Here is a 24,444-nt window from a genome sequence, read left to right on the forward strand (position 1 = left end):
TAGCAAGCCTTGAGCATTGCATTGTTTTAAATCCGATAATTAATTCCGGCCCTCTCCCCTATACAATAGAATCAGTCGATGTGTATGTGAGCGGTGTTGTATTAACTCAAAAAGTCGAACAAATCATACAGAACAAATATTAACGCCACCAAGAGTGATGTCAGACCAATATGGCCTATTAACTGATAATCCTCCAGTCATTCTACTATTGCAGAACAAGGATACTCACAAAACAATCAAAAATATATAGTCAGTTACAATTCGAAAGAAGGAATAACTTTAACATTAGATTCTTATTTGTAAGAGACCATGAAGAAATCCCACACCTGATAACTTTAAAAAAATTATCCTGTATGGGTTTTGACATGATAGCAGAGATAAAGACTGTAATACCATGATGGGATTAAATTTTTGGACCTCCTGAAGTATGTGCACCAAGATGGCGCACAACCTGAACTCAGGTTGTGTACCAGGTTAGGGTGAAGGTTATGCGACATCTTGGTGCGCATACTTCAGGAGCACCAAATTTTTTGTGTAAAACAACAAGATATGGTATGCTCAAGCGTTCAAGGAAAACATTAATAAATTACGGTACATCCGGACGTGGTAGCATAATATTGCGTATCCCATTACTGAATATTTTAGTGTCATCCAACGAAATAGTAAAATTTATTTGCGACAGCCTGGCTGTAGTAAAGAAATACCAATATTTCCACTTAGAAGGCCCAAACTAATGCTTTGTTATGTGGACCCGTGTTCATGAAAGAATTATAGACCATATTTATTTGACTATCAAATTTGATGTGCTTTCAAACCCGATTCGAAAAAAAACTAAAAAATAAACAGATTCTCATTCGAACGATTGTATTTAGTGATAACATGGATAAATTCAAATAATAAAGGGTGAAGATGACTTGTGAAAATTTGTTAGGGATCTTCAGGTGATTTTTCAATTTTAATTTGTTTTAAATCAGAACTAATTTTTTTAAATACATTTTCGTGGTGAAACAGGTACTTAGGAAATATACCCCATCTATAGCCCACACTTGGCATTAATGACATAATTCACCCTGAGACTTCCCGCTAATTCCTTGCACTGCTATCTTTGAAACAACAACCTATCTGTCAAATCACTGCCTCACTGAATCTAAATGAACTTGGGAGTTTCATCATTACGAGTGCTTGCAACTTCAATAAGCATATATGTTTGGTGATAGCATTGGGTCAAGAAAGCTTTCCCCTTCGAACCAGTCTGATGTTCGTCGAGGATATATCATGATGAAGCTGGCACTGGAAAAAATAGATATCTTAATGTGAAAATTTATCTTGATTCAGCCATATTCATATGCAAATGAAGTCTGATGATAATTGTCTGGGGTTCAAAAATGTTCGTAGGATTTGAATCACAAGTGTCATAGATTCATATAGGACAGTGATCAAGTGGAAGTACTCTATATTCAGTCGGAAAAATACCAAGATTTACAAAGGTTCTTATTTACGCTCGTAAAACTCATGCTGATTTATTGTTGTTACAGAGAGGCAATAATATTATCTGCTATTCCACAATAATTACAACCAATTCTATGAAGCAACAATCTGGATTGGCAAAATGCAATTGATATCTATATTATGATATCACTGTGTAATTGTTAATTAATGAAAAGGCGGTACTTTACAAACCGTTAAGTAACTCTTTATCTTGTTGAGGTGACAATTCTCCCTCTTCTGTGATTGAATAATAATACATCAAAAATAACACAATGAATATAATGTAAAATTTGGTATGAATCATAACTTCGTAGCACAAATAGGAATTTCCTATATTAAGAAGACAACATTTTTAAATAGTATTGTTTTAAATTAGTTAATCACATCCCAGAATCCAATTATTGATTTGAAATAGACAAGAGTTATTATGGTCTTCTTAAAATTTCAACCTAAAATAGACCATGAGTCAAGCCAGAAACTATAGATCAAAAAGCAAGAATAAAGACTCTGTAATAGATTGCTAAATATACTCAATTACATTCGTAGTAATTGAATCAGTGTATTATTTCAAAAAATGACAAAGTATACCTTTGTCAACTACTGGTTTCGTCTCAACAACATAAACCTGAAAGAACAAAAAATAGTTGAGTAATAAGAGAAAAAGGTCAATTCCAATCGAACAAATTAATACTAGTAATCTAATTAATGCACAATGAGGTACATTACTGAACGGTCGTCTTACACTCCTTTTTTTTACCTTCTATTTTGTTTTTTCGTTATTTTTCATATTTTATTAACTGTGTTGTGCACGACCAGCATGATCTATATCACTATAAGAAAAACATTTCTATGCGAAGGGCACGTAATGACAAGTGAATACATGCCCAGCAATGTAGTCTCCGTGTTTTACCACCAAATTATGCTTGATTTTTGACATATTTGTGAACACTGTTTCGATGGGAAGGACAATTGCCTATATTACAATGGATGCACAAGGATGTACTGTGAAAATTCGAAAGTAGTTTCTCAAGTGTACAAATGAGCGGAAAAAAATTAATGCTGATTACTTTTAACCTTCAACAATAAATCAATTATTAGCTATGAAAAATTACCGGTAATATAATTTTATTCTAAATTACCTTGCTAACATTGTCACTTTCATCAGAACTATCATTATCATCATCGCTATTAGACCTAGAAATAAAGCAAATAATTGAGATTATTTTTGGACTGGTGTACTTGCCAGATCGTTTACTCAACTATGCTGACATTGCAGAGGGCAGGGTGGGATTTGGAAATTCCAATTAACTGCCAACCCATTAGGTGATGAGATCATGCATGCCGGAACGAAACAGCAAACCGATGGTTTCAGGACAAAGGGGTGAATATTGAAGTTTAAGAAAAAATATTTATTTGATAAAATTATAAATAAATTGATGCCTTTTTACTTGGTTCTCTGATCAAAGTTTGAAGAGATATTTACCTCTAAGTACTTTAAGTTAGAAGTTGATAGAAGTTTAAAAATCAATAATATATGTTTTTTTTTTTAATTTACCGGAGAAAGTTTTGTGTATTTGGATTCAAGCCCTCTTGATGATCGTGGTGATTCAAATACTGGTATATTAATTTTTTATTCCGTACCCATATTCCCCTTCCTCACTACTGGTTTCTCTTTCTTTCTTTTTCTTACTCTTTGATTTCTTCTTTTTATGTTTCTTTTTAGATTTTGATGAACTTTTCTTCTTTTTCGATGATTTATGAGAAGGTGATTTTCTTGACCTGAACAATTCATGTTTATTGTTCTCAGTCAAATATCGAATGAAGTAAAAAAACTTAACAAAACTCAGGTTGACAACATAAATATGAAATTTTTATCCTTACTATCATAATGTACACAGCTATTTACTTCCAACTTTCCATGACTATGTCATATGCAGACAGAAATCTACAAAGAGTATGAATATTTATATACAGTATTACCAAAAGTACCTTCGCTTTTTCTTGCCTTGCTCATTTTCTAATTCTTGTCTGTACCGTTTACGACTTTTATAATAAGGCGATATTTCTCTGTGGAACAATAAATTTTTTTTGAAAAAATCTCAATTATGGATGTAGGTCACTTTATCAGCGAAATCATGAAATTATGACATCATGATACAAGACAAATAGGATATATCAATAACCATTATTTTCAAATCTACTAAGACTAAATGACAGGGGTGTTGAGCACTTGTCATAATATAGATTCACGCAGCTCTAGAACCATCAGCATTCAGTAGAGTTTCACGACTTTGCTTTGAGAATTTTACATAAGAATTTAAATGCAAATGCATTCCATATGAACAAGACTAAAAACTCAATTCCAATGACAACTTTTTCAATAACTAAATATTGATAGTAAAATAAGGTAGAACAATCAACAATCTAATCATGATGCAAATACATCCAGAACATTGTCAATTTTGGTTGTGGAAAGTATTGCAATTTAAAAGTTTAGTAAGTACCTGTCACGTCTTGAAGAATTCCCGTTACCATATGATGAAGGTTGCGGATTTTCTATCTTGTAAGCACTTGGTACATCATCAATATCTTTGTTGTATCTACTATGCTGGCTGCTATATCTATAACTTGTCTCATTGTCTCTGTGAGTAAAAGAGAATGTAATGGTGAGCTAATTCTAGTTTTCATAAAAGAATTTCAATTTAATGGCATGAATTAGAATGTAATGTTTACCTGTGCATCTCATGAGACAACTGATGTTGAATATTGAAGCATTCTCAAATTATTACCAATTTTGAGTTCATAACTTACTAAATAACATGGTTGTGAAGTCAAAAAATTCACAACCGTTACTGACTCTGAGTTGTTGGACTAGCCAAGTGACTCCCGTAGTATTTGTACCTGAAATTTTGGCCTAACCTTAACCTGGTATACATACTACGTTCCGGAGTCCACCATCTTGGTGCACATACAACGGGAGTACCATTTTTGGACTCTAATTTAGGGTTGCAAAAAATTTCGACTCCTGATTAAATTTTGTTAATAAAAACTTCAAAGTATGCAAGCCTCCTTTTTTTTATCACTAATAAAAGTATAAAAAATTCCAACTTCATGCTCATCCGAGGAATTTAAAATTTCAACACCGACTGAGAGCAGATAGAAAATTCAACTCAGCTTTGACTCCAGTAAAACATGCCAAACTCGTTTCATGCCTTATATAAAAAGGTGAAAAAGTGAGTCATTCTAACAAAAATAATTCAAAATACCTGGAAGACCCAAGAACTCTTCTGTATGATGATGGGAGATAATCTCTATCTCTACTTCTTGATCTCGACCATCGTTTCCCAGAATAATCTCTTGGAGAAGAATGCCGTGACTTTGATTTTGACTTTGATGTACTTCTTGATCTGCTACGTGATCTATTTCTGAAAGTGGAAACATGAATCACATATAACAGTAAAGTTTTTTTTTTAAAAAGAGCTTGATTAACAATTTGAAAAAAAAAAAATGATAAAGATAAAATGATCAAACCACCAAAAATATAAATGTACACAGATGTGATGGTATAGCAGTTGATGAGTAAATTTGATTATATAGAGGTTGATCACTAGGCTGGATACAAGAAAAAATGGTGTTTGACAATGGACAAAATGTTGGATATAAATGTCTTGAAACTAATGCTTTCATTCATAACAAATATATTAGTGATTCCACTGTGATATGTGTCATATATTACCATATTCATAAACAAATTTGATGTTTCAAAATACAAGTTCCAGAATTGTCCAAAGTGTTATATTCTGCAGACCCCTAATTACAATTTTCTATAACCAATCTGACACATTGTCGTCATCAAAATGCGCTTTAAAAGCGCAAGCTGTTTCTTATTAGTCATCAGATATTCAGCAATCATTTTTATTTCTAGATTTATTACTCTAGCATGTTCACTAAACGCCGTAAGCACTTCTAGTTGGTGTGGCACAAACATTTTTGCATATTTCATTCCTAACTCTCAGCTGGCTACGTCATCCAAAAATTACGTCACTACGATTTCACAATCATGTCATAGAGCTTGCCAATGAAAAGCTATGATCGCCCAAAATGGCATCTTGGCTGACGATAACAAAATCGCTAACTCCAGCGATCCCTCTCATATCAAGATCATTACAACGAGAAAACGAAAGAAATTGCTTGCTTGATTTCGGGTGATCGTCTGCGCCTTTTGGACAATAATCCGCATACTTTGACGGGCTTCATTTCGTCAATGTTCAGTTGTAGTAACAAAATTTTCGGATGGCGTAATTAGATGGGGGTTAGAAATCACATATGTGAAAATGGTTATGCCACATAAACTAGAAGTGCTTGACGGCGTTTAGTGAACTAGCCCCGTAAAATCTATCCTCAACTCCATGCAGTTATTACAAACCTCTTTTTATTTTTCTTATTCTTGTGTGATGGTGTACTTGAACGTGATGCAGCTGCAATCAAATCTTTCAAAGTTGTGGGAACAGTTGCAGGTTCTAACGCTGGTGATGATTTTCTATCCATAGTAGGTGATCGTGATGAAGATGATGATATTGATTTGGCAGGAGATATTCGAGCTGTCGATTCCTTAAAAATTTCTGTTCCCTGAACAAAAAAAAAACAAAGACAAACTAAGGCTGATACTAAGCATAAGGAATACGCTAGCAATTTTAAGAACAAAATCACTATTAGTTACGGTATATTCGATATAGTGTAAAATAATTTGGATAAACTTGAAAAGTGATTTGAGTCATGATTGATTTGGGTCATGAAAATAGGTATCCAGTAGGTTGATAAAATCATGGAAATAAGTTGGAAAATGAACTTGCACATTTTCTAAAATCATATGTACAAAGTAGTATGATTTGTATGCCCTAATACAGCCAAATGCAATATTCCATATTGACAAAATATCTGAATGTTGTTTAATTGCTAAAATAATGTCGAAACACTGAATTTAAAGTAAAATACCTGATCAGGTTCTGCTGATTTTTTGGCGTTGTCTGCGTTACTAGGTATACTTGTTGTAGTAGTTTCAGTAGTTGTTACAGTATTACTACTGATACTTGGATCATCATCTTCAAATATATCAAAAATATCATTCGTTACTTTCGCTGAAGATGAAACAACTGGTAGTTCTTCAGCAGAATCCTAAAAAATGAATAAATTATTTCTTTAACAATAAGAAGGTTGCAAGACACTAACAAAACTTGACACTTCATTTTCCAAATTATGTGAAGTATGAATTACAAAAGGGAACGAACTATAATTACTTGCTATGTAAAACCAAATATTTTTAAAAATTGAAGATTTCCAGGTGGCCGCCATAAAAAGTGCTATAATAAAGATGGTAATGTTATAGACTTGAATATGTGTACACTGAAAATATTAGATGTTTCAAACCAACATCAAAATTATATTTCAGAATATTCTTTCCCTGTATAAATTTGCACAAAATTTGCAAATTAACAATTTCGAATTAGATTTTCCACCTATTTTAAAAATATGAATAAGAATTGAACTCATGTGATATAAATAAAACTATTAAAGAAATGTTTACCTGGTTTTTCTTTTGCAAAAACATAGATGCTTTCTGTCGCCTTTCCGCTTGTTTTTCGCGAAATTCTGTGATTGATACTCTTTCTCCTGTTGGAGTTACAACAGTGAAATTAGACGGTAGAGGCTGAGGAGTTAGGGTGAATTTCCTTCGAGGTCGCTTCTCAGTTATCTTGTCATCTGCGATAATATCTGTAATCCAAAGGACAAAGCTCACACAAATATACTGACATGAAATTGAGGTGAAATTGGTACTCCTGTAGTGTGTGTACCAGGTTAGGGTTAGGCCATAATATTATACCGATTTTCCTTAATTTAGTTCTATTGCGAGTTCAGGGACTGTCTGTGTTAGCCAAGTGAATATATCACCTGCCCATAGGTTTCAGTTTCTTTACACAACTTGATGTAAAGTAGACGAACAAAATTAGTTACCTCCATTGGTACACTTCCGGAGCGCCTTAAAATCAATGTAATAAAATTAAATCATATTTACCAAGGCCATAATCTCGTAACCCAAGTAAATAAAGCCTTTTGTAACATCTTCCACATTTTAATTCAATTATTCTTAATAACGGTTATTAAGTAACGAAGATGTCAACAGACATACAGCAGAGACGAAGCTATTTTGGAATCATCTTCCTATCAAAACTTATAGAGCAGCTTGAATTTAAAAATGATCAATAAACTTTCAGGAACTAGTAAACAGATGAAATTAATGATTGGGTGCACAGGATGACACACAAAAAGAAGCTTTTGGGTACAATCATACACAAACAGAAGGTCAAGTGTCAAATAAATTTTCTTCGTTTTCGTAGAAGTTATTAAGAAATTCATGAGTTCTATTTATTTAGTTCACCCAGTACCACCATCCTTACAGTCTACAGTACAGTACACTCACACTGAAGGTAGAATTTTTGAAGAGAGTCCATAAAATATCATAAAATTGATTTTATTCCTTTCAATAGAATCCCATTGTGACATCACAGACAAAATCAATAAATGCTATTATTTTTATCAAATGATTAAATTTAGCAAATACTTATCATTATTTTATAATAGGACTACAAGCATGACAGGTAAAACAAGTAGGGGAAGCACGAAGAAAGTAAAGATAAAATCGGGACCAAAATTAAAGGATAAGAAAGCAACAAGCCCAGTACAAGACAAAGATGAACTAGTATACATCGACAAGTTATTGCAAAAGAGAGTCTACTCTGCATATACAAAAGGAAGAAAAGTAGGAAAATAATTACGATTATGGAGACCATAGGATGGAAGATATCCATCCCTCAGTTACCAACCCAGTAGCGTATAAGGTTACTTATCGTATCTATTCATGAAACTCTGGATGCATGAATACAGACAATTTTAATAGGTTTAAATGAACTGAATTTGAAACAAATCCCTTTTGAAAAAAAAGAGTTATATTAGAATGTGAATAATTGAAACCCTCTTTTTGACAAACTTTTAGTAGTTTTACAGCGAAATCATGATTAGCATCAAATTCTATATTGCAAGATTTTTGTGATTGGTTGAAAAAATGTGAGTGATATGTACTTTTCCTATCTATATGCCTTGTAATAGCTGTTCCATTTTTTGTAGGGAAATTAGCTTAAAGCAAGTTCATGCACTCTTACTGGGTTATTCGCTTTGCATGAGCCCAGATAGAGGCATTGCAACACAAAGGATTGGGATTACTCGCACATACTAGACGCAAGATTAAATTAAAACGTGGGCGCTTCTTCCCGGGCCTCACTAATTTTTCTTGTGGGCCACAGGTTGCACACCCCTGGTATAGATAATTTTAGAATTGAGCGTTAGTAAATGCCAATTGATGTCAGATAACACAAAAATATCAAGACCTTGCTCAAAAGTCTCTATATTTGTCATATCAGCCCAGTGGCAAACATTTAAAATAACTACTTTTATTGCTGAAGGATCCTAGAGTAACATATGAAGAACCGGTAACCAAGAGAGAATGGTGGCGAGTGACAGTAAAAGAAACACCTGTACCAGGAACATATAAATGCAGAGATTTTCTTGATGTCGCAGCTATGAATCCAGTACAAGCATCTTATAATTTTGCAGGTGAGAGATAGCCATGGGAATGAAATAGCAGAGATCAGAATGAAAATGTTCTTCAAAGAAATATACAGTATATATAGAATAAAATTTGATTTTCTTTAGGAATTGAATGATGGAAATGGAATCCATCAACGGCTAAGTTCCAGATTATTTTAAGAGTTTAATCCTGACATGGGCCAAATCCAGCCCATAGTGTAATTCAGTTTGGCCCGCCTGATGTCGCCACAATCAAACTGAAACCAAATTTTCATGTTTTCGTTAAAAATAGCTCGAAGAATTTGTTAAGAATACGATAAAATTTAGTTTTGGCACGGAAGCTTATTGTTTTCCCCTTCTGCTTTTGTAACACTGTAAATATTGTTCATAAAATGTAACTTTTACATCAAACTTACATGGCCCACCAGTCCAGGTGGGCACAACTTTTGGCCCCCGGTTCAAAAACCTTGCCCACCCCATTTTGCATATAATTCACTATTTGCAACCCCAATATCTTGTATGTCTACATACTTCAGGTCGAAGTGAAAATTAAGTTTCTTAAATTTTTTCAGGACAAGGAAGATCAAAGGAGGCTGGAATAGCCAGAAGTGGTGAATTACTATTACCAGGAGCATATCAACATAGAGATTTCCTACGCGATCTCGAAAACAGAAGAATAGCAAGTTCATTCAAGAGTTCAGGAAGAAGTCGGACACCGACTGGATTCAAGGTACAGAAATACCATTTGCATAAGAGCGAAGAAGAAGGCAAAACTGTTGATTATAATTAGAAAGGTCTGAACAGTCAAAGAAAGATTTCATCAGAATCACACCAAGAGCCAAACATAAAAAACATAACTTTGGAACAATAACTTTGAGATATTCAAAACTCGAATTCTCATTCGACATCACATTTCCCTCAATAGTCTGAATTTTTAGCTTCCGTATTTGTGCTCCACTTTTGTGCAAAGCGTCCATGGACATTGAAACTTTTGTGTACAATCAATCAATCATCAAATCAATTGTTGGGAGTGTTAAATAAAAATTTTCTTCATTTTTGTAGAAGTCATTGGAATAAGTATAGATTTAGTTTTTTTGGGTATGTTATTCGTTTGCTCATTTAACCAGAAAAATATTCCCCACAGGACAAAGATGTTGAAGTTCCACCATGGCAATACGATTTGATACGACCGCCGGTGAATAAGATGCCATCAAAACATAGTGCATTCAGAAGTCAATCTTCGAGGTTTCCAAGCCTGAATTTTAAACCCAAAGAAGGACCACCACCTGGTGCCTACAATCCATGTCAACCAACATACAGGTTAGTGTATTTGGTATGAGAGTCATCAATACCGAGCTTGTGGAATTGGAAAAAGAGTTTGCCATGCTTTATTGATAACCAAGCCAAAATTTTGAATTTCAAAATTTGGGAATTATGGTTTCAGAATTTTTAAGGGGATGGTGGGAAATGAAATCTCAAAATTAAACTAGGTTTAACACATTTATCCCGGGGGAGCAGAAAGCCGATAAGACGGCCTAATCATATGGCGTCCCGTTACATGTCCATGTTGGGCATGGGATTAGCATTGACTTGATGGTTTGGGAAGTCATAACTGACCAGCGGGTAGGGTGAGCCACCCTACGGTGGAGAGGAGTCCAGCAATCCTCTCGTACATAATTAACCCCGCATGGGATTCGAATCTGCAAACCCACACAAGCATTCTTAACACTATTAAAGACTTTCATATGCCAAAGTACTGGTTTACAAAATTTTGTTTTCTGGTAGTTCGAAACTAGGATGAAGTCAAAATTCCCTTCAACACTGCAGCCATAGGTAGAAATTTTTGTCAACCTTTAGTCTAAAATCCCTTTTGAAATGAGTTTTTTCCAGAAAGCACAGACCCGACCAACATGGAAATTACGGTAATATAAATTAGACCTAATCTATCCCCACGTCTATGCACAGGTATAAGATTTCATCAAGTTTCTGTTCTCAAACAACAAGATTTGGAACATCATGTACAAAAGTACCAGGACCAGGAACTTATGAACCAACTATTTATACCAAACCACATCAACCTTCGTTAAGAAAAATGGCAAAAATGCATGGACTTTATTTCCAAACTGCATTCCAAGCTTGAGGACTATATTCATGTGTCATGTTTATGTAATGTTATGTACATACTTGATACAATGCTAACCCTAGGTAAAAGTATCCAAGTTTTACAGGCTTCTATAACCATTGGAAGAGTGAAAGTAATAAAAAATTACAGTCAATGGTGACGGGAATAAAAACCTTTCTGTCGTATGACCAATACTTTTTTGATATTTTCAAACAAATTCCTGTGAGCTCTTTATGAAATTTTTTCTATATTATATTCAAACACTGTTTAAAAAATGTATAAAAATAAAGAAAAATATTGAACAGTATGGCATTGTAGTACAATGGGAGAAGTGAGTATGGGATTTACATATTTATCTCGGGGGAGAGGGAAAACCGATAACACGGCTTAATCATATGGTCAACCACGAATTAGTTAGCCAGTGCTTTGCTTTTTCAGATGCATGGACTTGATGGTGGAGGAAGTCTAACCGATTTCGCTGCTCATAACATAGATCACATGGGCAATCGATTTTTATTTCCAAAGCTAACAGACAAAAATCGTCCTAATGGCTCATGGCTCAAGCCTTGTGACGGTATATAACAATAGCAACATTTGACTCAAAGCAGAAAAAACAAAAGGAAGATTACCGGGTGCTACATCAACTACAGAATCATCAGGTTCTTCAACAAACTTTCTTTTTGCCGTCAATATTGCCAATGTGGTTTCTTCATTCGTTGTACTGTTTTCTGTAGAAGCAACAATAACAAATTGCAGTCATCAATATAAAATGCCTCAAAAATTAACCGAGAAATGTAAATAGCTACACTGAAACCAAAAAGTGAATTTGTGATTGTACGTTAATGAATAGAATTCCTTGCTGTTGCATGGTGGCATACCAGTTGTGGGCTATGGATTCCATCAAAGTCAAGCCCTCAGTAAAATAAGTACTACAATCTGGACAGCTACTCCCATACTTATGATAAAAGATTCTGGCTGGCTTTGCTGTACATGCCATAGATTAAAAATCCTATATGTTCAATCGTCGGCAAAATCCACTCAGAATTTATCCAATGAGTGGTGGCCTATGGGGTTAAAGCGTTAAGGCCATGTAAAAGTCTCTTCTCACCCAAGCTGCTTGTGCAGAGACCTATTCGGAGAGAAATATGTACAACAAAAAAATATCTACATTAATTTGTTAAAACGCTGTATAATGTGGAATAATAGCAAGCAACAGCATACCGAATATCCTCGCATATCAGCCGACCCCATAAAACGATGAATTTATAAAAATTCGCATCTAAGCCGACCCTACAAATCGTAACATGCCGTACGCACCTATCACAGCAATTGTTTGCAGAAAAGAAATTAATGAAAATAATAACCATTATTGTTGTTTTACTTTTATCAATAACGGTAAGAAGTGTCTCAAAATTCTGTACTGACCGACGCCAATCACGGAAGCGTACCAAGCACTGCTTCACGTGTGTGTAGGCTGTAGCTTTTGGAATTAAGTTAGCATCATTTAGCTTAAGCGCGATCAGAGTAATGCGCGTATAAGCCGAACCATTAGTTTGGCAAATTTTATTTTTATTATTTTTCTATGCGAGGATGAAAGATGAATTTTTAACAATTTAATTTCGGCATTAACACTCTGTGTCATACCATTTTCATTTTCTTTATTTTCATTTTCTTTTCCAGCTTCCCTATTTTCTTCATTATTTCCTTTGTCATCCCCTTCTTCCAATTCATCTTCATCATCTCCACCTAGAGCTTGTAATCTGTTCTGAATCATCGTTGGTTTTGATGAATTTTCTTTCTTGACTTTAATTGAGAAACTGATTGGTGCAGACTTCACCTGTGCTGATTCATCAACGGTTTTCTAAAATTCAAATTAGAAGCAAATCATTCAATAATATATAAACTTATTGGCGTAATAAATTGGCTTGGCTCCTGTCAAAATTAGTACATTTTATGTTTTATTCAACTGTTGGGTCTATATCAGTGGTTCTCGAACTTTTTAAGCTGTGCCCCCTTTCTAGAATCTGTCCTGTCTCGCGCCCCACCTAAAAAATAACTAGTTAACAATGAGCTACAAATAACAGATAGTAAGGCAATAGTATGTTTTATTTGAATACCACGTTAAAAACATGTTAAAAAAATGTGGATGGAACGGAACGTAAACTAAATAATGAAATAAATAAAACGTTTTGAAATGTAAATATCCAAAATAAAGCAGGCAAGATCAAATCTGATAAATATTTATATTTTTAATGAACTTCACGCCCCCTCAAAAAATTGTTTGCGCTCCATCATTTAAAAACCACTGGTCTACATAGTTTAAATTTTTAAGAACAAAACAACTATTCAGTAGGCCAGTATTAAATAAATTAGAAAGCCTATGCGAAGAAAGAAAGAAAGAAGGCAACCATTCTAACTGTTCAAATTATAACACGATATGAAAATGATACAATAAATAAAACTACAGTTCCAGAGTGCATATCCATAATTTTAACAAGGTAAAATAAATCATACAAAATGCCTGAATTGGTTTCACATATTAAAAAAATTTATCATCAAACTGTCAAATAGGGTAGTGAAAAGGTTGGAATGAGCTGAATTGTAAATTATTCGAAGTATACATTGCATAATTATCATATCAATGAATGAGGCTTTGTGGTGGAAATTGGTGAAGAATAGATTATTCGTGAAACTCCTGCAAATATTAGGAGCTAGTGGTGAATCATTCAAAAGACCCGATGCTATTTATCAAATCACAAGAAAGAAATGGTAAAATATAAGGATATTGAGGTGAAGTAACAACTGCAGTACAGCAGTATCCTGTGTGATCTGTACAGAAAACTGATCTTTTGAATCAATATTTTGGGTCCTAATATATTGGCAACTTACAACGGTACCAGTAAGAATGCATCGTAGGTACACTTCATGTCCAATAATCAATTACGAATAACTGGCCAACTAATCCCATACCCGACATGGACTGGTAACTGGATTAAGTCATCGTGTAGGCTTTCCTCTCCGCAAAATAAATATATAAATCCTAATCCGGCGCGGCGGTGTGGCTCAACGGGCTAAGCGTTAGGAATACGCTCGCCACCACACCTCTAACTACTCTGCGTGGATTCGCAGGTTCGGATCCCATGCAGGGATGGTTATGTGCGAGAGGATTGCTGGACTCCTCGCCGTCGTTGGGTGGTTCACGTAACCGCTGGTCGTTACGGCTTCCTCCACCACCAAGTCCATGCTTTCGCAAACAAACAATACAGTAAGTCTAATCCCATACCCGACTTGGAATGGTAACCGGACGAGAGGCCGTGGTTGGCCATATGGATAAGCCGTCTTATCGACTCTCCTCTCCCCCGGGATAAATATGTAAATCCTATCCTATCCTAATCCAATCACAATATCATACTGACCTCAGCAGCAGTCTGCTGTTGTTGAAGTAATAATCTCTGTTGAGCTTTGATTTGTTCTCTGATGTAAGTTTTACGGAATGTGTAATAAGGATGAAGTTCGTGTGATGGGAGTAGAAATGCTAACATTGGATCATTCTGTGATTTCAATCTCAATTCCACAGCATCACCTTCCTCTGCGATTTGTCTGCAATGTGAGGATAAATTAACAAAATTCATTGCATAGTGAAACAGAGGTAAGATTATATTCTTAACTAACTAGATTCAAGTAATATTTTTGAAAACAAAACCAGCTCAAAATATTGAAAAGTTGAAAACAATTCAATAGATCAGTCAGTAGTTCCTATGCTGTGCAGCCAGATATCAAACACAAAAAAATTGTGAAAAGATCATATATATGTACAAAACGATTACCTCATCATAATTTGAAATGAAGTCGAATTTTGATATGAAAATTTGAAAACAACATGACAAGTAGGGTTTTCATATTCACCCCAAGAGCGGGAGAATACCACGATCAAAAATGATTAAATGACACTACGTAACAGGAAGTAACGACATAGAAAGGTAAAATGAATTTATTGATTCAGATACACATTTAAAATAAGAAAGAATAAAACATTTATAAAATATATAATATGCAAAATATTCAATCATATTTCAGATATGCTAAAACAATGTAATAATACACTGAGTTTCACATCATGGATTCCATGAAAACTACTTTTATACTCTCATAATAAAACGTAGGCGTTTGTTCACCATTTAAGGACAGGATACAAAACACATTGGAATAAGACTAGGCGGTAGACACATTCTGCCGAATAAAATCCTAATCTAAAATTTAGGTTTAAATTCAGGGGCTCAGGGCCTTAATGTATAAATCTATGCTAGGGACTATATAGCTTGAAGCAATTAAAAAAATAAAACACAACCAATAAAAGAAGCATTCTTTGATACATACTTAGCTATACTGTCAACCATAGGTTGTATATCAGGAGGTGGTGGAACAATAACCATTGCTGCTTCTTGAGGTGTCATACTATGGTGTATTGCTTCATGCTCTTGAGTTGGCACAGGACTACTCGTAGTACTAGAAGAACGACTGTCTTCATTTTCCAAAAACTGAGGCAAGGGTGGAGGTTCCAAAGCATCTTCAGCACCTGGGATATGAACGATGATATTTTTTAATAAAAATATAGTAAGGTTTGGAATTATATAGCAAAAACAAATATGGATATAAAATGAATATGGACAAAACGTATCGAATAATTCAAAAGTGGTTATATTTAATGAAGTTAATCCTTGATTTTAGGAATAATATCGAAATATTGGCACTTTAAAATTAGTCATTTTGAGAAACTCATAAAAATTCAATTCTATCATAGACTGTAAAATGAGAATAATAATTACTAATCAGAACATTGTTTATATCATACATTCTATATTACCAATTTAATTTTTTTTTGAATTTAAAATGTTTTGTGCAAAATTTTCTGCTGAACCCAATTCAGAATAGAATAGTTAATATTTCAGTTTTTGGCATACCCGATAACCATTACCATAGTTATATCATCATTACTAATATACCTGGGTTATAGTTTTGAACAGCATTCTTCATCATAGTATATTGTTTCAATGCATTTGCTTTTCTTCCTTTCTCAATTAACTTTGCCAACGGGTGATTTGGATCAACTTTTTGTATCGCCTTAACAGAAGCACAAAAAAGTAATTTAAATTGAAACAGTGTAGGTTAAAATCAGAATTATATTAAATGGTAAATTCACTTATGTTGTTCACGAATCCAAGTGCTTAAAATTCAACATTTGTTTCAGATTAGATATCAGCTGTTGCACTGTGATAAGGGCTAAGACTCAGTGCTACATAATTTCGATAAAATTCCTAAAATTTGTTCTCAAAATATTCATTAATTGGTCCAAAACTATCTTCAGGTCTGCAAAACTTTTCTTGTACCCCATAGCGCAGGGGTGGGAACAATATTTTAGTATAAGAGCCGCATGCTGCAAGTCAGAACTTTAAAAGAGCCGCAGAATTTGTGAATTTATTATTATTAAAATACCATGAACAGAAAAGAAATTCACACGAGAGTCTAATAACAATAAATAAATAAACAAGGCAGCTATGCTCAAATATATGCACAATTTGAGCTCATTTAGTTTGTGTTTCCTTATAAGTGATTTACGAGGGTAGTCTCGTAAGAAGTTTTCATGATTCGTTTCATGGTGCTGTTTATAATTGCTGACTTCATTCTGACTTAGTAGCTCATGGCAGATTAAGCACAAAGGTTTATTCTCCTGACTGGTAAATGTGTATTCTTCTTCCCATTCTCACTTGACAACCTTGTTTTTATCTTCGTACTTTCGTTTCTCAATTGATGACATATCGCACAGTAACTTAGACTAACTAACCGCAATCAAGCTGCAATACCGCCAACGCATCAATAAACATTGACCATTGTGACGAAAGATTAGCTGACTTGACTGACTTAAATTCAAATTTCAACGCTACAGCGATTTTCATACTAAAACATAATTTGTCTTAATCATTGACGAAAACTTTTTTACAACTTTTATTAAATTAAAAAATTTCACATTAAGTTAGTAGTTAAAATTCTGATAATAATTTATGTTAGTGAGAAGAGTCACAAAAAGAGTCTCGCAAGCCATGGTGCGCCCACCCCTGCCATAGCTCATTAACTGAATTTGGTCGTTCTAATGGATTAGAATCTAATTGTCATTAACACACCGTTCCAGTTGCACAACAATCGGTACTCCAATAGTGTGTGCACCAGGTTGGGGATAGGCCATAATATTATTCTGATTTTCCTTATTTAATTTCTATTACAAGTTCGGGGACTGTCTGCGTCAGCCGAGTGAATATACCTCCTGCCCATAGGTTTCAGTCCCTATACACAACTTGATGTAAAGTAGGCGAATCAGTTACATTTTCATATTGGAACACACACTTCTGCAGCGCCCCAGAATCTATGCTAAAAAAAATTATTATTGTCATATTTCATACAAGTATGAGACAAAATTGAGCCATAACTTGAAACCAACCTTAAATTTCTCTTTATTTTCTTCTTCCCTTTTTTTATTCGCCGCACTTGAACTTGCAAATAAACTTGGATGAAGATATCCCCCTTCATTATCGCTATCTGATTCAGATTCCTTAAAAAAAATTCCGTACATGGTATGAATTTTAGTAGTAGTTTAGAGTGGCATTTCCGAATATTTATTGAACTTGAGAGTAATTGTATAATTTGAATAAATCAATTAAAATATTCCTAAATACCGATAATATAAATTAAGAATGAAATCTCTTTTTGTTAAGACAATCTCCATATACTTGTGTTACTTGTCAAAGAATTGTTGAAAATGCCTAGTTCATGATATTTGTGTTTAAAATAAGGCAGAAGTCGATTATTACACTAACTATGATGGTTAAAATCTTGGGTTCAAATCCCATGACCACCACCTCAACCAGCATAAAATAAATTAGATAAATGATGCCGAACCCGGATTCTGGTTCTTTCAAATTAAAATAGCTTCCGAGGCTGATAATGCGAAGCCTTGCTCTTATTTCACCATAGATATAAAAAATTCAAAACAGCTCGGAATTCATATAAAGAGAACCAACCTCTTCTTCAATCTCTTTTTTATCTTGTTCATCTTTCATACCCGGTCGATATTTACCTTCTTTTATTCTTTTCACCTGAAAAAAAACAGTACTTTGTACTAGAAATACTGTTATACTAAATATCTTTAATTTAAAACCAAAATACCCAAACAACCCAAGATTAGAAGTGACCCAACTCTCAACCAAGATCTAAAAAATATTTTCTATTATAAGTAATAATTCAAAATGTATTCAGTGGAGTAGAATAGGCCTATTCGATTTTTGACAATCCGTATCAGAGTATTGAACATGGCTCCCAAGTACCATTGAAATTTCACACAAGTTGTTATTATTTATTAACAGAACATAGTATGTAGATGGTACTTTTACAACATTTGTTAAGCTTGGTATTCTTCAAATAATTTTATTCATTTTCTAGACCCCATCACAGTGGTTTTCAAAAAGTCTTCAGTGTAACCCTAAGATTCCATCCTTACAGTCCAGGGGTTCTGCTAGTTCAAATTCAAATCCGAAAGTGTTTATTTTTTATATGCACATTGTTTAAATAATCAGATACAGACAGAGGTATAATATAATGAATGTGTTTCACTAATGTTCTTCCAAAGACCTTTTTGATAACAAATATAATGATATAATCAAATATAAAAATATCAAATTGCTCGAGGGTTCCTCGGGCGTCTGAAATGTTAGAGTTCCGCTACATCAAAAAGTTTAAAAACCACCGTCCTATTATACTGACTGAACCAATTATTCCTTTGATAAAATGTTGTTATCAATCTATGCTATATATCCAATACGAACAAATGGTCTTATACTATTCTTCGCCATGAACCCAGTATTTATTGCTTGTATACTTCATTTATTTGATTTTGGTTGACAAATCCATAAATCCATCTATCTATCAGCTATCACCCTTCCACATTCATCATACTTAAAATCCACTTACCATATTTTTATAGTACGGATTCAAATAATGATCATAATTCAAAAACAGAAACTGAGAATTATTTGCTTGTTTCGCCTTCAGTACTATTTCCATTTGTGCACCTTGATTACTGACAAAGTTCGCCGTTTTTTCGATGATTGCATGCATTTTTACAGTGGGGGGCTGAAACAAAAATATGACAAGTTATTAGTCTCACACTATTTTTTATGATACCCGTTTGGTAGAGACTAGAGAGCATCACAAATCAGCCAATAAATATTAATTTACTACTGACAGAAATTTGTTAGCATGTAATTATAATATTGTTCATATTTTATTTCATCAGTGTGATTTCAGTCAGTTAATTAAGTAGTGAATTTTATTTTATTGATCGTTTCAAAACAATTGGGCGAATTCTAAAATTCCGAAAAGTTTCGTTTAAAAAATTCATAACGATATAAATGCTTTTTAAACTGGTTTTCTAATCAAAGTTTGAAGCGATATTTACGGGAATTTTTTAATAAAAGGTACTCCGGTAGTATGTGTACCAGGGCAGGATTAGACCATAATTTTATTTCGTTTTAGCTTATTCTAGTTCCATCACGAGTTCGGGGACTGTCTGTGTTAGCCAAATGAATATACCCCTGCCCATAGGTTTCAGTCCCTTTACACAACTTGATGTAAAGTAGGCGAACAAAATTAGTTGCCTCCATCCATATTGGCACACATACTTCTGGTGCGCCCAATGAAGTGTTAGGAGTTAAATTAAATTGATGTTTTCCTGATTTTCTCAGATCATTTTATTTTTCAAGTCTCGTTCTTTTGGGCTGAAGCCTTCAAAACGCAACATAGAAATATGTCTCACAAACTATAGCTCGCTAAAATTCGATTCATATCAAATGAAGTTTACTATAATATTAAAACGTACAATTTCCATGTCTGATGGAACAGCAAGAGCTGAAGGTGCCATAAATGGTTTTTCTTCATGTTCGTCTTCCACTTCTACTTTTTCTTGAACTGCAGGATTTTCTGCTTTGGGAGCAATGGGTGCTTGTTGTGAATCATAGTTAAATCCAACTTCCTTAAAACTTGAAGTCTCTTCCCCTGCAATGGATGCATGGAGTCTCTTCAATTCTTCCTCTGTAAAATAATATTTTAATTTAAAAAACACTATGTCTGAAAAATACATAAGGTTCAATAAAAAATTTGCTACATTCAAGAAAAGCAGAAACATGAGAATTATATCTCCGGGATTACAATAGCAAAAATAGTTACTGTTAGCATCTCTCAAAATATACCGGATGTCCATAAAGTCCCTTTACAGTTTCAATTTTGTTATTAAGTCAGTTCTCAATATATATTATCCATGTTTGTTGTTTTTAATCAGTAATTGTTTAAGTATTTTTACTTCATTTAATACATCTGTGAGAGACAAAACTATAGCGTATATGGTATCGATAATTTCCCTTTACAATTTCAAAAATTTGAAGACTTTATGGACACCCTATATATACATCATATAAAGATAACTTAACTATGATGGTTAAAATCATGGGTTCAAAACGAGAAAGATTCTCTAGCAGTGGCTGTTTGTGCAAAACCTTGCGCATACAAAATAAATTTGAATAAAAAAATCTAGATCTAGATGGCGTAAATTTGAAACATCAAGTCAAATGGCTTTATGAGCTTGAACAAGATTTGTTTTATCAAAAATTTGTGATAGAGTGAGATTAAACAAACTGCTAAAATGGATTTCATCATAAAAACATTTAATCGAGCATTTTACCATGTCTGATCTTCTCTTCTGCAATATCAGTATATAATGCCATGTATCTCTCTTGATCACACAGTTGTTCAATCCTTGCATCCTCCTCAGATTTCTGAACATGATACAAACAAAATGAACAACCATATTTACACCATCACCAATATCAAGTATGGTTTAACTGGGTTAGAACAATAGAATACAAATACCAGTGCCAAGCAAGCTACAGACTGCAAACATACTCCAAAAAAATGTATTACACTAATACCACTAATTCCGATCTAGCATGGTGACTAGAATATAGAGTACATGAAAGTAAATTGTAAAAAAAAAATCATCTAACTAGGTATATAGGAAAAACAAAACAAGAATTTACACATTGTGTAGGTGTAGTAGTTAAAGTGAGGTCAGTGATACATAGTACATAATATAGTTACTTGTCATGAGATACTTGATATATATTCGTACTGAAGCATAGTTAATATATATAGTATGTAAGTTTGATGCCAACAATCACTTATCTCAAGTTGAAAGAAGAACTAAATAAAAGAGCAGTAGCAAGCAACACCAAAGCTACATGAAAAGTTTCGAAATAATAATGTATCTAATTGAACCAGCTAATTATCATAGATCTGAAACTTGGGATAAATTAAATAAGACAATTAAAAATGAAATTCAATCTAGACTCTATAATATTTGTTATCATATATAAGCACTCCTAAAAAAATAGTTGGAAACAACAGAAGATTACATACTTCATAATGAATATTCCAAGAATCTACATCAAATTCTGAAAGATCATGCAATGATGCTCTTCCGTCATATCTTTTTCACATCAACATAAAACAAAAAAATAAAAAAAATTTAATACAAGAACAGAGTTTGGCAATATTATGAAAATAAAACAATAGCAAAACGTATTTTTACAATAAATTATGACATTGCTTCAATAGATAATGAAATCAGGTTTCCAGCAATCTGCCGTTAACGTACCTACCTTCACATCGAAATTAAATGCTTTGTTTTATATTTTCTAATGGATGATTAGTGTATTACTATTTGGCCAAATTATTCTTCAATGTATTAAGATTGAGTCCGGCAATTTACAATTTTTTGGTGAATTAGAAAAAATCTTAAAGTGAAACACATAAGACGCCTGCAGACACCTATTCGTTCATAAATTTCCTGTACTTCACTCGATGACAAATTTATATCTTTTATTCGTTGTCTCATTCGATATTCTGACTCTGAGATAAAAACAGAAACTTGGAAAAGTTAAGTAAATGACACAATACAAATGCATTAGTAAGAACATTAATTACTACTAATTTCTCGATAGTAGCTTCAAAAATTCTTCTTATTTGATCTTGAGATGTCACTCACCGGTACATATGCTGCTTCCTTGTATAGTTTTATTAAATTTAACTAATCGATAACTTATTCGGATTGTAGAATTCATTACAATACATGCTTAAATGTGCTCACTGAAATCAAAATTTAGTAGCTTCCAAACCAGTTTAGTTTCATATAATACCCTAGATTTGTCAGCAGTAGAAACCAAATAAATCTAACACCTCAAAAAAAATTTGCAGTTCAGGAAACATCCAAACAATTTGTAATCATCAATCCAAATTTTTTTCAGTAAATTTTTATTCTACAGATTCTTCGATTAAAAAAACATAAGTAGTTTATTTGAAGAGTGAATTCTTATTTGAAATTTTATTTTTTCCCCTAAGGCAGTAAGGCGAATAGACTACACAATAAGCTTGTCAATATGATGGCATGTCAGCATCAACCAGCATAAAAAACTGGAATAGTCTGCAGTCACCTGTCAATCATCAGCTGTAAGTTTTCATCTCCGTTCCAAGGGATGAGATGATTCAGCCGAGCAATATTTTTAGCATGATCGTCAGGTGGGAATATTTTGCAAGCGTATCCAAAGACTAACAATTCTTCATTGTCATCTTCTTCTTCTTTTTGAATATATGGTTTTCGAATATGGTAACTAGGTTGAGGTCTTGATGTTTTCTAAAAATAAATATTGGATTATGCCAAAGAATTACAGAATTAACGAACTCTTATTTTCTTTATTTGTGTTAGAAAGGATAATACCGGTATGTTCAGTCTTTAACAGTTTAATGCAGCAATAGACTAGTTGAATGAAACCAAACTTATACAGCAACTAATAGCAGAATAGATTATATCAACAAATCTAGCTCACCTTGAGTGCTGATCTAAGAATGCCCCGTTGAGGTTGCTTTCCAGGGAGCCCAGTTCTCTGTGAATCCCAAAACATAGCAACTCAATAGTTTATGTCCAGACTCAAGACGCAGACTGAATGAAGGCACTGCAACCATAATGAAAACATGCTTTAGAACATAACATATCAAACAGACAGAAAGATGCGGTACAGCGTTGCGGTACGGGTACCGGGTACTGCCAGACCAGCAGACAGTAGCAATAATTTCGAATTTTATTTCAACATTTATAGGGCCACCCCCAACTCTTTTTTTGTTAAATTTTATTCCATAGACAATTTTTTCGATTATAAATTTCGTATTTCAAATTAAATCAACTCCCCTAACTCTGCCACCATCGATACTGCTACTAGACAACAACACTGGAAAGATTGAAGGAAGTACCAGATGCAGGTGCGCCACCGCAACGCCAGCAAAATTCCAGCCAAATGTTTAAAAATTGTACCGAATGTCATTTACACACAATCTTGTAATAAATTTTGCAAAAATTGATTTTTTTTCACCATACAATCGAATTACTTTAAATTTTCTGGGGTTGGAGGGAAAAAATAGAATATACCATTGGGTAGAGCAGTGTTTCGTAACCTTTGTGGGCCTGCCGAGCCCCTGTGTTATTACGCAAGTCCAAATTTTTGAACCAAGAGCGCAACTTGAACTTATTAAGAGTAAGCTGATTTTGTACAAATTTATAGAAAATTTGCCCGTCTTCAATTGATAGAATATGAATTCGCAGCCTTACTGTTGAGCATAGGTTATTTTTTCGGCTTAAATTTGAAGGACTTGCATTGTCAAGAGAGTATCAACTACCAAAAGAACCCCCGGTTGCGCCATTAGTTGTAGCATAATATATTGCAACAAATAGTAAATTTATTCATTCATTAGATTTATTAGTGACACTTCTGCTGCTTATTCGATGACGAAGAGATACGTGGCTTCGTTTCAGACTGAACAACCCTCATATCATTTCGCATTGGAGTCGCGTTTAGTTGAGAAAGTAAAGCCATGCTGTTCAGTGTACAATGTACATAGTCAACAGACCAAGTTCGTTTTTTGGATGGCATATTTCACGAAAAACACTTCTCGGAATTACCTGATGATTTCAGAATCGAATCGAATATTTTTTCGAATGGGATCAATGGGAGATATGTAATTTATAATTATAACCTAATTAA

At 33.7% G+C, this 24,444-nt stretch overlaps 2 protein-coding genes across 4 annotated transcripts; one reads left to right on the forward strand and one right to left on the reverse strand.

Annotated features, from left to right (window-relative positions):
- Nucleotides 1-83: 83 nt before the first annotated feature.
- LOC120342705 (uncharacterized) lies at nt 84-23,675 on the reverse strand. Of its 3 annotated transcripts, none has more exons than XM_078110452.1 (25): nt 23,657-23,675; nt 23,236-23,361; nt 22,843-23,042; nt 21,770-21,839; nt 21,036-21,129; nt 20,178-20,389; nt 19,271-19,432; nt 18,325-18,399; nt 17,745-17,855; nt 16,255-16,372; nt 15,629-15,827; nt 14,668-14,851; nt 12,896-13,112; nt 11,881-11,979; nt 7,073-7,260; nt 6,484-6,663; nt 5,915-6,117; nt 4,755-4,913; nt 3,993-4,130; nt 3,478-3,555; nt 3,130-3,267; nt 2,628-2,682; nt 2,077-2,113; nt 1,681-1,725; nt 84-1,290 (listed from the first exon to the last, which is right to left on the reverse strand). In XM_078110452.1, exons 2-25 carry the CDS (start codon nt 23,308-23,310, stop codon nt 1,274-1,276), a joined length of 3,054 nt encoding a protein of 1,017 aa, XP_077966578.1. In that variant the 5' UTR covers nt 23,311-23,361; nt 23,657-23,675; the 3' UTR covers nt 84-1,273. The 3 variants fall into 3 exon arrangements, with proteins under 3 accessions (XP_077966578.1, XP_077966577.1, XP_077966579.1); XM_078110451.1 differs by having other exon boundaries at nt 23,595-23,665; XM_078110453.1 differs by lacking the exons at nt 23,236-23,361; nt 23,657-23,675 and having other exon boundaries at nt 22,181-22,986.
- On the forward strand, nt 8,107-11,553 carry LOC120342735 (protein STPG4-like). Its single transcript, XM_039411699.2, has 5 exons — nt 8,107-8,305; nt 9,006-9,156; nt 9,702-9,859; nt 10,274-10,449; nt 11,095-11,553. The coding sequence occupies exons 1-5, from the start codon at nt 8,138-8,140 to the stop codon at nt 11,267-11,269; spliced, it is 828 nt and encodes a 275-aa protein (XP_039267633.2). The 5' UTR covers nt 8,107-8,137; the 3' UTR covers nt 11,270-11,553.
- Nucleotides 23,676-24,444: the final 769 nt, after the last annotated feature.

The sequence above is a fragment of the Styela clava genome, chromosome 3, assembly GCF_964204865.1.
Source record: "Styela clava chromosome 3, kaStyClav1.hap1.2, whole genome shotgun sequence".
NCBI classification, from domain to species: Eukaryota; Metazoa; Chordata; class Ascidiacea; order Stolidobranchia; family Styelidae; genus Styela; species Styela clava.